This window comes from Setaria viridis, chromosome 9, assembly GCF_005286985.2.
Source record: "Setaria viridis chromosome 9, Setaria_viridis_v4.0, whole genome shotgun sequence".
NCBI lineage: Eukaryota > Viridiplantae > Streptophyta > Magnoliopsida > Poales > Poaceae > Setaria > Setaria viridis.
Window position 1 is genome coordinate 15,612,781 of NC_048271.2, and position 17,552 is coordinate 15,630,332.

The 17,552-nt window shown below is 44.1% G+C and overlaps 1 protein-coding gene across 1 annotated transcript; it reads left to right on the forward strand.

Moving 5' to 3' along the window:
* Positions 1-2,418: 2,418 nt before the first annotated feature.
* LOC117837271 (uncharacterized) lies at positions 2,419-8,519 on the forward strand. The gene is made up of 3 exons (XM_072290637.1): positions 2,419-4,427; positions 4,532-4,777; positions 8,001-8,519. The coding sequence occupies exon 1, from the start codon at positions 2,818-2,820 to the stop codon at positions 4,420-4,422; it is 1,605 nt and encodes a 534-aa protein (XP_072146738.1). The 5' UTR covers positions 2,419-2,817; the 3' UTR covers positions 4,423-4,427; positions 4,532-4,777; positions 8,001-8,519.
* The last annotated feature ends 9,033 nt before the right edge of the window (positions 8,520-17,552 follow it).

A 17,552-nucleotide genomic window follows, 5' to 3' on the forward strand; every position in this document is an offset into this window, starting at 1 on the left:
CATTCACGCCCTTCTATCTCCTTCCATTCCACTCTCATTTCTTCATGCATCTGCTCTCGCTTGTTGACTTCTTTGTGCCCGACATATTAAGCCTCGTTCATTTTGGGCACGATCGGCTGAAAATGCAGCTTAATACCCTTGTGGGTCACCCCGGTCTGGGTAGGATCCCGGCCCACAGATAAATCGGTGTTCGTTTAAACCCAGTGTGGGTTGTATCCCCGTCCGACCTCAGTCATTCCCTCCCACCTCTGCCCGGGAACTGAACCTCGAGTCCAACGCGTGAAACGAATCCCTGACGGAGGCGAGTAGAAGATAGTGCTGGTATTAGCACTAGTATTCTGATTAAGGAACGGTGACATGGTGACCAAATGAGTTAGCAGATAGCTTCTGTTTACAGCTCTAAATGGATGACGTTGCATACCGACCTCTCATGCTAACTGACGTGTCAGATCCATTGCTAAGTAGAGTTTTAGTCTGTTTAAAATCCAATCCAGTATGCTAGCTAGTTTGTTGTTTTGGTAAAGAATATGATCAAGCACATGCTTAATGTTATTGATGCTAACTATGTTGGCCATGGTCTAATTTTCTAATTAATGTGTCCTTATCCATGTCTTTGCTCTCATTTACAATAGTTCTTATCATGTAGAAGTTTTTAATACCGTGGGAGAGAGAGATCCTGAAAAATAGAGTAAGCCCTTGTTTACTTCACCCCCAACTCCCAACTTTGGCACTATGCAAAAAGAAGATTCCCCATCACATCAAACTTGCGGTACATGCATGGAGTACTAAATGTAGATGAAATTAAAAACTAATTGCACAGTTTTGTTGTACTTTGCGAGACGAATCTTTTGAGCCTAATTAGTCAATGTTTGGACAATAATTCACAAATACAAACGAAACGCTACAGTGTGCTACAGTGCTGGAACAGTAATTTTGGCACTCCCAATTTTGACAACTAAACAAGGCCTAAGTCCTTTTCTTTTCTGCACCCGTATGTTTCTGGACTAAAAAATACTTGTATGAGATCATGATGACATGCTATACTTGCCTTGCAAATTTGCAATGCCCTGAGTTACGGAAATATGTAACTAGTTGATATGCGTAGTCTTACAAAGTCTTGAGATGATCTGTCCATAAGATCAAGTAGCCTTGGTTTGAGATGTATGATTCTGATTTTCCACTTTCATCATGTTTGCAGCAATGGCATGGTCAAAGATGTAGAAAGCCGCATGTTTTATCCTCGAGCTAGCGAGGCATGGTACAAGATCGTGATCTCATGCTAGGAGAGGATACATCGTTATCTTTTTCCCAAGTTTTCACAGTTAGGGGCTAGTGTCGCTGTCACGTTTTATCTGTAATTATCTGTAATGCTAGATTTGGCCTTCATTCAATTGTCAATTTAAGCCCACTGGAAGGTCAAAATCCCATCACGGGCAACCCGAATCACCCGACTAGATCCCCATCCTCTCTCTCTCGGACCCTAGCAGCGGCTAGGCAGCGAGCGAGTGCGGCACGTTACGGAGAGGCGATGGCGGCCAGGTCCGGACGCGAGCTTGGGCGGTGGGCGCACGACTCCTGTAACTCCCGTGCAGGCCCCTTAGGCGAGCCACGCTGGGGCAACCTCGGCACGGGGCTGGACGCGAGCTTGAGCGGCGAGCGCATGGCTCATGCGCCTCCCGTGTGTGCACGAGCTGCGCTGGGGTAACGTTGGCACGAGGGCTCGAGCCGTGAACGCGAGCGCACGGTGATAGGAGAGGCTGAGAGCATGCCGGCTTTCATATGCAAATCATTCTTAGCTACTGTGCTTGTATATATGTGACGAGAAACTAGATTTGGTATGATCCTGTGTGATGAAACTCAAATTGTGAGTCATGTACAAATGAAAAACCATCTGATGCTTCGTTTGGTCTGTGCAAATTTGATGCTTTTATGCTTTTTGCTTTGTCAATGTGAACCAAGTATCAATTTGCTTTAGTGACCAGCGCGACAGTTATACTTTAATTTTTTTTCTCATATGTTTGGCCTCTATATGTTTTGATGATCTGTCTAGATCAATGCTTGATATGTCAAACATCATAAGAATGAGTTGGCAATAATGAAGGGAACCAGCGATTTTTCGCTTCATCTCACTGCGAGGGGCAAAAAGGTCTATTCAACTCCAACTTCACGGCATACTAACAGCTAAATTGACGGAATGGCAACGAATGGAAGTGAAAAACTTAGAATTTTGACGGCACATAAGGAACGGTATAAATTCCAGTTGTTTCTACTATAACCATGAAAAAATTATGAACTATGGATTACGAAGTTCATGGCCAACATGGGCCGACTCGGTTCGTACAACCTTTTTAGGTGTGTTCAGGGCTTCAGGCCCGATCTAGAAGCTCCCCTATTTGCCTATATAGAAAAACTATAAAAATAATTATAAAAAGGTAAGGCAGCAGACATCAAGGACACGTTTGGCGTGGCTCTGCTCGCTCCGGCTCCATCTGACACCGTACTGTTCCATCACTGTTCATCTGTTGTTTATGCATTGTTCATTGGATTTAAATTTCTCTCTCCTCTCCTTCCCTCTAGTGGAAGCCACAAATTGTAATTGTGGCTCCTCCAACTCTAGCTGCTCTGATGACACAGTACCACGGTCAGAAGCCGTCCCTAAAACCCAGCTAAACTAACCCTCAAGGAGCCCATAGGTGGCTAGGTCCAGATCTGAATCCTTCTGCATCTTTCTCCCCCGTCTCACCAACCTGCTCCACCTCCGCCGCGGTGGCGCCCGCTTCCCCAACCAGCGAATCGGATTAGAAGAGGAATAGGACGATGGCCGACGGACTGCGCACCCTCCAGAGGACGATTGAGGCTTTCCGCCGCGGCAATTACTCATTGGAATACTATGACGTCAACAAATCTGAGGTGATGGGTCACATCCATGGGTACTACAAGGAGGCGTTCGATCGGCTCCCTTCCTCTCTGGATTCGCTCTTCCACGAGGTTGGTGTCTGCTTCGGCTTCTTCGATCCCGTCTCCAACATCATCGCCAACACTGCCGCCTACGGTTGCTCATCGTCGCTGGTGAAGAAAGAGGCAAATCTGGAGGGGCAGGGAGGGCGTGGGAAGAAGAGGAAGAGACCACAAGCCGGCACCAGCAGCAAGGCGAAGGGGAAGAAGGCCAGTAGCACTAGTGAAGACGCGACGCGACAAAGGGGGAAGGTGATCTGCGCCGATGCCGTCAGCGCTAAGGCGCGATCGCTTCGGGGCCTCGTCACCTTCCTCACCACCTACTTCCGCTACCTTACGACCTCGGAAGCCCTGCGCTACCTGCGCCTGGCCAAGGCTGATCTCCTCGTAGCCGTGCGCCTCATCGAGGAGGACCGTGACTCGGAAGCCTTCACCATCCACCACCCTACCACCAAAGTTGCTCTGACCTGTGCTGCCCTATCTGCAATGCATCCTCACGTCACTGGATCGGACGATCCCAAGGTCACCAGACTTGTGAATAACTCTCTCATGCTGGCTTCCCGTCTGGACAAGGTCTCCCCCCTCTTGGTGATACAAGGCCGCCTCAGCATTGCTACTCTAAGTCATCTTACTGAGTTATCGATGGAAGGCAGTCATGGGACAGCAGACTCAGAGGAGGTCATGCGCTATGCCATCTCAAGGTTTCCCACGAGCATAAAGAAGATGCAGTATCCGTTTGAACTTGAACTAACTCTGATGAAGGTGCTTCAAGATAGAATCCATGGGTTCTACCTCAAGGCAATTTCCTGCATCCCAGCGCCCTGCTTGCGCTCACGGCACCACCGGGGCCTCCTGAAGGCTGGCCACTGCTACGGTCAGTTTGATCCTGTCACCAACATCATTCTCAACACCATCTGGTATGACATCGTATTCCCCCCGCACCAAGAGTTTGAGGTGGATATGATCTACGATGAGGCCCTCGCCCGCACTGAGTGCCGTTCCCTCCATGGCCTCACCACCCTTGTAACAAAACTATTCCCTGAGCTCTCCACATATGACGCTACACGATATCTTCTTTTGGACAACGCGACACTTGACAGAGTCATCTCGAGGGCAAATCTATCTGGCTACAAAATATCTAGCCAACCACATGATGCTTACAAGGCTGCTGCTCGCGCTGCAAATCACCCTAACCCTACGGCACTAGCAACCTTTGCATTGGGGTCCATGCAAGAAGGGTTAGAATTGAAGGCATTGCTTGAGGTTAAGCCTACCCTCTCCCCTGATGATGTTCAGATCATCTCGACATATTTGTTGCAATATCAACGCAGCAAGCCTGTGGGGCTGGTTCAGAAACTGACCAAGGGTGCCTCCGAGATTGTCTCTGCCAAGGAAGGATTTCGAGGCTCACCAGAGTTCGGTTTACAGATGTGTTCAAGCTGCATTAAGGAAACATTCACAAGATAAGGCAAGTTCATTATATGATTTGCTGTTTCTTTGCTGTTCTTGCATTCTTTGAACCCTGTCTGGTAGATGGCCTTTCTGATCTGATGCTTCTTGAACCAATTGCAGGGAGAGGAATATGAGCTTCTTGCAATCTGTGGGGTGAATGCTGAAATACCCTTGAATGGAAAATTTGGTGACTATGAGAACTATGACGGATACCCATATTCCCACATCAACATCTGGGCAAGGCTGAAAGGATCACAAGTTGCTGATGTAGCTCCCACACTCCTTTTCGTCCAGCATAGAAATGACTCTGAAGACATGAAGGACTCTCAGTCTCTGTGCTTGCCCGTGTCAGAGTCATCAAAAGATGCCGGTATGCTCTACGCTGTATCCAGATTAGCTTGCATGATTGTTCTTGGTAGTGGTATGATTGTCCCTTTGGCATATGTCCAGAACTCCAGATCTGTGTCATGCGCTTCCTGTAGAAACCCTTTAGAGGATGTTCACAGTGCTGCGGAATAATACCATAAAACAATACTGATAATGGGGAGGTCTTAATAAACTAGGCATTTGCTTTCCTCTGCAGTCTGCTCCTATAGATAACGGTATTTACTTTAACCTATGCATCTGCTGTACTTTCTCGCATTAAAGTGTTGTGCCCTTTTACTGCAAACAACATATTGTTTGATCCAGTTTGATTAATGCCTCTGTGGAGTTGCCTCAGCCCATGCTAACATATTGTATTGGGCCACCGAAGCATACGCTGATGTTGGTTAGGCACCTGATTTGGTTGTTTTTTTCTTTCTTGAACATGGATTTTGTTGGTTTTGAGTCAAATAATAGAGAAAAAATGGAATGAGTACCCCCATTTTCAAGGAACATGAAACCTGTAAGGCTGTAACTATGCTATCCTGCAAGGCTGCAACTCTAGTGGGCATAAGATATGGCACCACAACTTACTGAGATACTGTCACTTTAACAACTTGATGGTTGTTTACTTGTTTAATTAATCAGCATAGCTCCCCTTATAGATCTTGCTGTTTCTTCATGTTTCCTCTAAAGTCTAAACCTGGTAAGAGCCAGAACTGCACTAGCCATCTTGTTGCAGCTTCTGTCATTCCATCATAAGATTCTTAGGAGGTTTGGTTGGCAGTTCTTTCACTGCACTGATGGCAAAGATGCTAAGACACTCAGATGTGTGTCCGACTAATATTAATTGATGCGCCTTTAGCATATTATCATTGGACACTGCGCCTCCTGATCTGAGGGACAACCTGTGGACTTGAGCCTCTAATGAATAGAAATGTCTCAAGATTTTTTTTTTAAACGAGCCAGCAGGAGAGCTGCTGCTATATTAAAAGAGAGGAAAAGCCCGACGGGCCGTATACAAACGTACTATACAAGCTGTACACTCGCATCCCCGAAACGGGGAGGCAGAACTCCGCTATGACAACTAGTACAAAACGGAACACTCAACCTGAGAGAAAGTCCCCCAAGTGTTTAGCTCCCACGGCGACCCACATCGCAGCTTGGTTCTTGATGCCGTCGGTTATCTGGGTAACCGTCTTGTCTTTGTGTTGGAAGACCCTCCGATTTCACTCTAGCCAGATCTCCCAAAGAACGAGGATAATGAGGGTCCGCAACCCTTTCCCCCCGTTCCCCTCGGCCACCGGGCTAGCCAGCGTAGATGTCCACCAATTATGTATGGAGTCGTGCCTATCCTAGCGGCTTGGATCAACATTAGGGCATTGCGTCCATGTGTTAAGTTCCGTCCAAATTAGCTGTGTGAAACTGCAGTCGGCGAAAAGGTGATACCCTGTCTCCTGCGCTGTGCTGCAAAGGGGGCAGGTTGGGTTACTGGTCCATCCCCGACGCTGGAGTCTGTCCGCTGTCCAAATTCTATCTTGCACGGCCAACCAGCTGAAGAATTTGCACTTTGGTGGCGCCCATGTTTTCCAGATTAGGTTCTCGAGATTAGTTGTCATGGATCCTATGAATTGTACTCTGTGTGCCAATTGTGTGCTATATTTCCCATTCGGCGTGAATTTCCATGTGATGGTGTCCGGGATGCCTGGCATAAGGTGCAGGCGGTTGGTCTCAACCCATAGTCAGTAGTACTCAATGAAATATGTGGCGGTAAATCCTTGATGAAGAAGGTTTAAATCTCTTATCCACGTGCGATTTGTGACTGCATCCATATAGTGTCCTGTTCTTCCTTCTGGAGATATGATATAGATTTGGCGCAATGTCCCTTGGCCTTTGTCCACTTACCCAGCCACTGTCCCAGAAGGAAGTCTTGTTGCCATCTCCCACTGTGATCTTGGTTGCTGCCGCAAAGAGTTTGCGGTCCGTTTGGGAGCAAGGGATGTCCTGGCTCTCCCAGGAAGGTCCATCATTCATCCAGTCCTACCAGAGCCACCGTAACCGTAAGGCCCTGGAGAATTTTCCGAGGTGTAACACACCTAGTCCTCCTCCCCTCCTAGGCCTTGCAGATCGTGTCCAATTCACTTTGCATTTCCCGCCTGTGAGCGGCTCCATCCCCGCCCATAGGAATTTCCTTCACTTAGCATCGATAATCTTCAATATCTCTTTGGGCGCTTTGAGGGCCGATAGTAAGTAAACCGGCTGAGCAGTTAGTACCGATTTGACCAAAGTGAGTCTGCCAGCTGTCGTCATGTTTCTACCACTCCAACTATTTAACTTGGCCACGACCTTGTCTAACAAGGGTTGGAAATCTACAGCTTTCAGTCTTAGTGTGGATAGTGGTAGCCCAAGGTATTTGATTGGGAAGGCTCCCCTCCTCGCCGGTAGATTTTCTAGTACCACGTCCAATTGCATGCCTTCGCAACAGATAGGGACAATAGTCGATTTGCGGAAGTTTGTTTTGAGACCTGTTGCTTCCCCGAAATTTTCCAAGATGTTAGTTAGTGCATCAATTTCCTCTTTTCTTGGTGCTATGAATAATGCCGCATCGTCCGCGTACATCGAAATACGGCATGTGGGCGCCCTTCCACGTAGTCTGGTAAGGATGTTCATATCTGTCGCTAATTGCAGGATTCTTTGTAGGGGATCGATCGCTATAACGAATAGCAGCGGTGATAATGGGTCACCTTGCCTCAACCCACGGCCATGTTTTATTGGTGGGTTCGGGACTCCATTTAGGAGGACGCGTGAGGAAGAAGTAGACAGAATGGCCGCAGTCCAATCGCACCAGCGCGCGGGGAATCCCAAGTGACATAGAAGTAGGAGAAGGTAGTCCCATCGTATGGAGTCGAAGGCTTTAGCGATGTCCAATTTGAGGAAAATAGCCCGCACTTTGTTTCTACGATATCTTCTTGCCGTACTTCGCACTGTTATAAAGTTGTCATGGATACTCCGCGTCTTAATAAACGCGCTTTGGCAGTATTATGAGTATCTATGTTCTGTTTATCTTTATTGTGCATGCATGCCCTCATCTGTGGGCTGATTCTTCTTGATTCCTCAGCAGAGCTGATATACCTGTGCATGCAGCAGGTTTGTATTGCTGATGTTAGCATTGTTTTGATGCCCGTGTCAAGTTGTTGACCTTTTCTTTGTTCTGTTTTTCATGAGAATAGGTCGGTGCTTCCATTGCGAGCATAGTGGGATCAAAATTGTGCATCCATTGTCGCATACATACCTTGGGCAAAGCTTCGACTTTGAGGAAATGGCTCGTGGGAAACATTCCATTACAAACGACGAACTAGTTGGAGATGGAGGGCTGAGGACTGTTTTTTTTTATACATCGGAGGATGATTGCATCTATTTTGATCCTGCATGGGATGCTGATTTTTCTATGCGGCTCAATGAGGAGGCTAAGAGGGAATTGGAGGGGGAGGATGGGGCTTCCTCTCGGGCCCAGATGCGCAAGGTAAAAGAAGTTGCGCGAGCAATGGCTGCTTTCATAGATCTCGGAGAAACAAAGATGGTTACTAGAATGGGGTGATGCTTATGTTGTCCTCTCTATGTATATGTTAGTCATTAAGGCTCAGGCAAGCAAAAAAAAAACGTGACACATTTCGTTCTGGTGGTAATATTTTGAAGACAATCTCTGTGTGTTAGCCGCCATTCTAACATGTATTGGGAGGAATTACCTACCTTGTGTTATTTGATAGTTTGAGGAAATGCTAAGAGCTTTACAAACGAAGTAGTTTATTTTTCACTGAAATTATCATGGAAGTCCAACTTTTACTCCTTTAGCAACATGATCACCAAGACACTACTGACCATGAATTAATAATTTCTAACACGTTTAGCAAATATGTAATATTTTGGTACTATTAGTAAAGAGCCAAAACCAGTTAAAAAATTAATTTGATATATTTAAAGAGCCAAAACTAAAATATTTTTTGACTAAATTATATCAAATAATACTCCATACGTTCCAAACTGTGGGTTGTTTTGACATTTCTATTTTCATAGCTTTTTACTATTTATCTAAACATAGTGTGCACTAGATAAAAAAAATATGAATGTTGAAATGATGAAATGACTTGCAATTTTTTTGAAATGAACGGGCACAGACTGTGGTTGTTTCTATTAATAAAGCAGGAGAGTTAAAACTCAGCCAAAGTTGGCCCTGAAAAGGAGAAGTGAAAAAACGAAATCAAAGAAACGGCAGGTGCCGATCAATTTTGAATAGAGGGAGTATTTATTTATAAACTGGAGGGAGTTGTGGCTTTGATGACACGGTGGTTTTTTCTCTCGTGGCCATGTCGCGCCTCACCGCAAACCTTCGCACTTGCCCTGTAATTTCTTCTAACGCGCATCGCAGGCTCGCGTTGGCAGTCGATCTTGTTCTTTTATGCGTGATTCCCCTCTGGGCTTGGCTCAACTAGAATGCGGCATTGGCTTGCACTCTAGAGACCAGCAGGTCGTATCAATGCAGCGAGCTACTACCTACCTCTGTCCCAAATTGTAGGTTATTTTAGTATTTCTAAATTTATAATTTTTACTATGTATCTATGTACATACTTATATCTACATACATAATAATAGCTATGAGTATACATATGACTATTTACAATTTGAATAGAGGGATGGAGCACGTCCAGGTGGATCAGCAGCGGTGATGGGGCAATGCCAGGGAGCCAAGGAGAATAGCTTGTTGGGATGTGGCCGGCACAGGCAAACCCCAAATTCTACGCCGCAACGGGACGTCCTGCTCGGGCCGGTCCCAATTTCAATCTTCAAACCTGAATCGGCTTTATTTTCGGTACTCATTTCAAATCCAATCGAGTCTGACGAGAGTAGAGAGAAAAATTAATACTACTTGGAAAAAAAAGAGAATCAATACCGACAGCAAGAAATTTAGTTAAGTATTCTGTAGGCCCACGTGTCGGCATGAGGACGGAGGGCCAGCGTATCTTGCTAGGTGAGGGTGCCAAAAGACCTCGCTTCTCTTTTTGGACTTGGGTTTTTCATTTCAGAAAAAAAAATGGAAGACTCATTTGGCGCTGAGAAAATAAAAAAAAGGGAGCAGGACGCTTTCGCCCTTCTCAATTTTTTGGCGATGACTGCGAAGTTGAGCACGGCGGAGGAGAGAAACAGGGGGGAGGAGAGAGAGTCTCCGGAGGCAGACGACGGGGACCTCGAAATCCTAATCCCGAGATGGCCCGCGATTCCGATCGCCTCCGTTCCTCCGACGTGAGTAGGGTTTTGGTGAAAAATTTGGAGGGTTTCTTTTCCCGGTTGGTTTGGGTGTACTTTGGTGGTGGAAGCAACGCATGGCCACAATCAGTCCTAGGGTTTGGCTGCGGTGAAACGTTGGATGATTTGGTGGCGATTTTTTGGTAACTTGCTGATTATTGGGGCTAGCACTGGGGTCGGTTTTAGGCGCGTATGGAGTTACTCTGTTATTGCTTTGCTTCACCAGCAATTTGATGCATCGCAGGAAAAAAGTATTCCTCCATTCTATAGGGTTTTGGTATTTTGGGGTGGGGTTTTAGTGGCACTACAACAATAACCCCCTTGTAGATACGCTTTATTTTCTTCTAAGCTACGCTTTAATTCATCTCTAGTATAGTGTAGATACGTTTCAGTAAAGCGTGTCTGGAGCGTCTCCGTATGGACCGTGTCAGGATTTGTAGATACGATTTATTAAGCGTGTCTACAAACAATAAGACGCTTTATAAATACGCTAGATGCATGTCTACACATATAAACACGCTTTACTAGACACATTTACATTACGCATCTACAGATGTAGACACGCTGTATTACGCATCTACCGATGTAGACACGCTGTATGTAGACACGCTATATAGTGACATTTTATTTTGTATGAAGATACATAGATACGCTTTTACAAATACATCAATATACATATCTTCTTGTATTTTGGATTGTTTAGAAACATATATGCTATTTTATAGATACATTAGCACACTCTGGTTTTGGTTAAAACTCGGAGAGACCTCTTGCACAAATTAAATTTGACAAACATAGAGATTTGTAGTAAAATATTTATGTAAGGATCAACAAAGAAAATAAAGCTGTTACACTTAGCAGAAGCAGCAAATATATATTCAGGCAAGTGCAGTAGTAAATACAATAAAACATCCATAAAAAGAAGTGTATACACAGTGCAAATTCAATACAGGTTTGCATGAACTTTTCTATCAAGTAGCATAAATCTATCTAGAAGCTATCCCTCGGTATGCATAAGTTTTCTTGACATAGAAAGTAGTAGGTTAGCTGAAGCATCTCCATATCTTCAGTCGTGAGAACCCTTTGTTTTGTCTACAAAATAATATTCAAAAAAAGAAAGGAGGTGATGGCATTCGAAAGATAATAAAAAAAATCAACATAGCAAACTTTGTTGGAACAATTGAAGAATGTCTCACCAAGTTGTTATGGACGTTTAGGCGCTGAACCCCTAGGTCTTTTCACCTAAAAACATGTGGATCCCATTTAAATCAGTAAAAGTTTTTTGCAATTACGACAATTGGAATGTACATTATCAATATGGAGATAAACTTACACGTGATCAAGGCCAAGCAATAACATAGCCTATGGCATCTCTTACTGTGCAAATATTGTCATATGGTCTAGGCAAATCCTCATCCCCAATATCACTAACAATGTGAACAGCAACAGCGACGTATTCATACCCAAGCATGTTTCCTCCAACCACATGTGTGCTATCAGTGGTCACTAAGTTTCCTTTGGCCACAGGTTTGTTTTCGTGCCTTAGTGACATCAAATAGACTTGCTTTTGATCCTACCATTGGAAGAAATTGTGTACTATTATATCTGAATATGTAACCATGTTTATTTCAGATAATAACAAAGTAAAGACAAACATACAGATACTGGACGGCTATGATCCGCTACTTTTTTGTTATGAGATCCCTGTAATACAAGTATTTTTAATCAACAATAGGTAACTTTGCTCAAGTAACCTCAGTCATACGGTCTATAGGAAGCAGTGTTGCAACATTAAGTAATTTGAAGTCATAGCTTGGACATACCTGTCTTAATTTTTTTAGGTACTCACGTGGTAAAGCTAAACCTGCATAGCCCTTATTCCCTTGATTACGATTCTCAATATGCACCCGCTGCAATTGAAGTTAAGATCAATTGCATTCTTTTTATAACAAATGCTATAACAAAATAATTGGCATTGTCTATACTATGGCAGAATGTTTTGTAACATACCTTTGCAATCATGCCCTCATGTCGTGAAGATAAATTGGCATAACCCTCATTGGTTTTAGTAGCTTTAGCATTATTCTGCAGACATGATGGTTGCATCTTGTAATTAACCATAGTTTCAAAACAATAACAAGATCTTACATTCAACACCTGTTAATAAAATATAAAAGAAATAAACACTGCATCACCTGCACTGTAGTTTTGGGAGGCTGAGCATTAGCACTAGATTCTTCAAGGTTGTCGTCAGAATGATGCTCATCACTACCATTAGAATCACACTGAATATCATTATCGTACACTCTTTCAACCTGAAAAAAAGAGAAGACATGAAACAAGGACACATAGTGCAGCAATATGTTTCGGTCATCTATGATAAAAGGAAAGAAAAAGCCCAAGTGCTTACTACATCATTTTGTGGTGCCACCATTTCATTTACTACATCATTTTGTGATGCCACCATTTCATTTACCCAACACTCTCCTGGAAACATTCGTTCCAAGAAAGCATGTATGCGGTCCACCTTATCGCTCATGTGTTCCATCTTATTTTGCACTCCTTTTATTTCAGAGTGATTGACTTCATTCGCAGATTGCCCAACAAAAGCTAGACCTTGAGAGACCTTTACTTGGCTCCAATACTTATTATCATAGTACCCACGTGGTTTTGACTCCTTAGCAATGACATTACCAAACACCTCATCATAATCTTCAGCTGAAATATTGCCATTTTTTTGCTCTTTCTGTTTTGCTAGTTCATCAAAAGACTTATCCTGTTGAAATGAGCATATTCAGAGGTATATCAACATTACAAAATTGATTTTAGATTCAATGCAAATCATAAGAAAGGAAAAGTACCATTATTATTTGTACATTGCCATTAGCATATCTGCCATCCTTTTTCATATGAGCTTTATCCCATAATTCAATCCTGTGGACCTTTCCCTTCTTTTGTTCTTCCTGCAAAACAAGGTAAATTGGATATTCCAATAATTTGTCACTTAGAAGAACCTCATGAGTTGTCAGATAACAAAATGTACAAGAGAGCATGCATCACCATCTCTTTTTTCAGTCTGGCATGGTTTTTTCTTCCGGTTGTGTGTGGATTCTTCTGTTCATTTGCACACCGAGAATTTGTTCTACATAATTGCTGCAAATACAGTAAACAGAATCTGTAATATTTATATATCAGGTATTGGAACTATATCTTTGTGGTAGATAATGTGGCGGAACCGCCCAACTTAAGCTGGTTTAAGTGCGCCTAATCGCTGTCGGAGCAGTAATTATCCGAAACGCACCTAAAACAGCATAAGTCCGGTAGTCCGTCGAGTGTCCCTAGGACTCCTCGAAAGATCCACGGCGTGTTTCATCACCATACATCAGGATAATATCCGCGATGGGATAATATTACAAACATTACATTTTTACATACATAATTAAGAGGTACGAGTTATTACAAGACTTCAAGTTGAAACAAACTTAGTGATGCATAGTTAGACAAGCTCTAAGATTAAACATAAATAGTTTAGGAGAAGATGCGTCGATAACGGTTTTCTAGAGTATTGGGAGACTCAGGTCAATACTCTAGGTCTTCGGGGTCTCCTCCTCGACAGCTTCTTGGGTAGCTTCTGAAAGATAACCACAAGGGGAAAACCCTGAGTACGGGGTACTCAGCAAGTCTTACCCGACTAACCAATATAATAGTTTTTCTTTGGAATGCATGCCAGCCTTTAGGTGTGCTTGGTTGACACAATTTTTGCCGAAAAGCTTACTACGAGTGAGGCCTTAGTTTTGTCTTTTAGTTTAGTTAAGTTGTTACCTAACCATTCTAGATGATAACAGAAGTAAAAGCAATCACAGCTGTTGATTCATACAGTACTTGGCAACAGAAAGTTTTATATCACATGAGTTCATGCTACGAAGCTCAACAGTGATCAAGTGCATTCATAACCGAGAATTGCGGCGATCCGGATCAATTTACATCCTGCAGGAGAGCACCCCGATCACCAGCATCATACGACTGTCCAGGTCGTACTAACAACCTCTCGATTAGTAAAGTCAATGATTAGGAATACAACTACCCGGACCCAGGGATGCACCCCCACATGGGACCCCACGTCTGGCCTGATCCCCATGTGAGTTTCAGGCTACACCCCTGCCAATCTCCAGCACGTCAAATGCGGGTACGAAGCATTCCTGATCATAGAATTTACTAATCTACTGGGCTTTACTGGTCCCATACCCAGTAAGTGATCAGATGTTATCACTTGATCAGCAGTTAAGACACGGATCGGTCCTCAAGCAGATTAATAAGCAGACAGAACTACATCTCTAGCTTCTGTCTGGTTCTACACTCCAAACTATCTTTCATAAACCGCATGTATGATTAGGAGTTTTCCCTAAGGTTGGTAAACCAAGCATGTAAGCGAGTAAGCAATTCTAGACTTGGGTAGTTTCTAGGATTTGAACAAGTGGCAAAGATGTCCTTAAATCAAGGCATGATCATACACAAGAATAGGTTTCATCCAACTCCTAGACTTAGTGCATACAATAACCAATTAACCTATAACTAGCCACATGAAATAACGACTCCAAAATAGATAGGTATAAATGCACCGGGGCTTGCCTTGATCGTTAAAAATATTAGTAGACGCCGACGGATTTGCTTCACAGGGAACGAATTCAAACACCTCGTCGGACTCCAAGGGTCCTTCTGAAAATTCCCAGTAATCCTCTTCTGGTGCTTCTGGATCTACGGCGCAATATATGCAGGGGTTAGAATGCAAACTTTTTAAATAATAGACTATACAACTTTCCTTCATGATAAAGTTGCAAGCCAACAAAGACTATACGACTTATCACGAATAGGTTGTAAGTCAACACACAAAAGAAATCTAAAAAGATTAACCTAGATTTTTATTTTCTTAATTAACCCTTCCTATAGCTTTTTCTTTTATTTTTAGAAAAGTGGTAATTACTTTCTAACTTGAAAATCTGATTTCCTATAAGTTACGAATTATTTGTGATTAATAAAGTGTTATTCATATTTTATACATTTTATAAATATTAAGTATTTATTTAATTACCTTAAAAGGAAGGCATTAAATAAATACCTAAATTTTTATTATTTTCCTAGGGTGTAAAAATTTTAATGCATAAAGGAAAATAAAACAAACCTAACAAAATTGGTTTCACTAATTTTGGACACTCCTACAAATTTCTGTGATTTAAAATGGTGTAAAACGAATTTAAACGAATTATTTTGCTAAAGAAATCTAACTTTTCCCGAAAATTCCCCCGGAAAACTTTTCTTACTTACCCCCTCTCTACCCCTTCTCACGAACACCTGGACCCCACGACGCGGACCCACCTCTCCTACTCACTCTACCCGCCGGCCTTACTCCTCTTCCCGACGGGCCCCGTGGGCCGATTTCCTCTCCTCTCTCTCCTGGTAGCCTAGCACCGGCCCACGGCCCCTTTTTCTTTTTCTTTCTTCTCCACGCGACGCCGGCCTGTGTTGCTGCTCTAGGCCTCCGGCCTCTTCTCTTCGGATCACCCGCGCGCGCCACTGGGCCTCAACACGCCGGCCCAAGACGGCCGCACCGCTTCGGCCCTCTTTCTCCCCCATCTCTCTCACTGACGCGCGGGCCCGGGTGCACAGCTCCTTCTTCCTCCTCCCGCCAAAAGCGCGACCGGAACAGGGGGCGGCGCGGCTCGCCGGCCGGCGCCCTCCCGGCGGCGGGTCTTGACGACGACACCAACCCTAACCCTACACGACCTCGCGCGCGGCGACAGCTCCCCTGGAGACGACCGGAGCTACCTCCTCCACGGCGACGGGTGGCGATTCCCTCGGCCGGCCGTGGCTACTCGCGACTACGGCACATCCTACTCAAACGACTACCCCGACACCATCCTAGGACCCTAAGGACTCGACTACGACTGCTCAAGAAGGAAGAGAGACAGCGCGAGGGGGTTCTCACCGAGAGCGGGCGGTGCGACGGCGGCGGACAGAAGCAGCGGCGATACAAGGTGTCACGGCGAAGAAGCTGGGCAACAAGTTGGTAGGGCTACTGGTGGGGTGTAGGCGGAGGTGTGGACGGAAGGAATCGACGGGAGCGGCGGTGTGGAGGGGGAATTTTGCTTGGCGGCGGTGTTTGACAGAAGAGGTGCTGGCGGCAGTAAAAAGAACGGCGGTGAAAACGGCGGCGCGGGAGCGGTAGTTATTCAAGCATTTACCCCTCGCATGGCTGCCACCGTGGTCTACCCGTAGGCGTATGTGGCGAGGAGGTGGCCTAGCTTAGCTGCGCTGGCGGACGACCGACGACGGCGGCGGCGACACGTTTGATGCTCAGTCACCGCCCGTGATCTTCAGAGCTTCTCCGCGGCTAAAACCCAATCCGACGGTGCTCAGATGCTTTAACCAAAGTGGCAGATAAACTCGAGCTCTTTAACTTTTATTTTGGTTTCGGCTTGAGATAAGCACCGAATTGGCTTGAATTTGGATTTGTTTTCTCGGGTTCTTTTGAATTTCGACTGAAACCATTCTTCAGTTTCGTCAGACATCGTCAATGTCATAGAGCTCACTTAGCAACTTGATTTCATGCTCAAATTCTTCTGCCCTTAGTCCAACTTCACCTCAGACATACTCTACTATGTCCTAATGTTCCATTTTGCTCATGAACAAGTATATCTTTTGATTTAAATTGCTCTGAATTTGAGCTCCAAGTCGATGCTTTGCTGCCATTCAGACTTAGTGAAAATTCAGAGTTTCAATTAACTTTGTGATTTTGTGCTGACTTTGAGCTCGAGTTTGACTTCCTTCCCTTTACTGTTCCTGGCCAACAACTCATGATTATTGTAGTCCAAGATCCATACTTCAATACAATGTAGCTATTCTAGTGCACTTGTTGGAAGAATTCTTCAGAAATGAATTTTGAAAATGAACTCTGGAGCTGTTTTCACTGAACCCTATTGTCGGACGAGGAACAGTAAACGGCAATTTTTCTTTTCTTCTCCTTTTTCTGATGCTTTGTAATATTTGGCACCAATTTAACTCCAAGTTTTTGATTTCTCAATTCCAAATACTCTCATACTTGTATTCCACATATTGTCAAATTTTTCTGAATTTCAAATTTGAATTTCAAATTTCGGTCAAATTTTTGCCGAATTTGATCCTTTTGCCATTTTTCTTTCTTTTTCTTTTGAATTTCCTTCTGAATTTTTCATGGTTACTATATTATTCCAAATGGCATTTATTACAGATAATGAGGCCGACCTTGTGCTTTTCTTCACACCATATTCCAACAAGAGCACTCCATTGATGTTCATTGACATTTTCTGGCGTATCTTTCATGATTGCATCCAGGGATCTTTCTTGAGGATTGAAATACTGTTTCTTCAACTTAGATTTGAATGATCGCCATCTACTGTTAACAGTTCGTAGGACCCAGTCCCTTGTAAGCTGTATTGTTTCAGCAG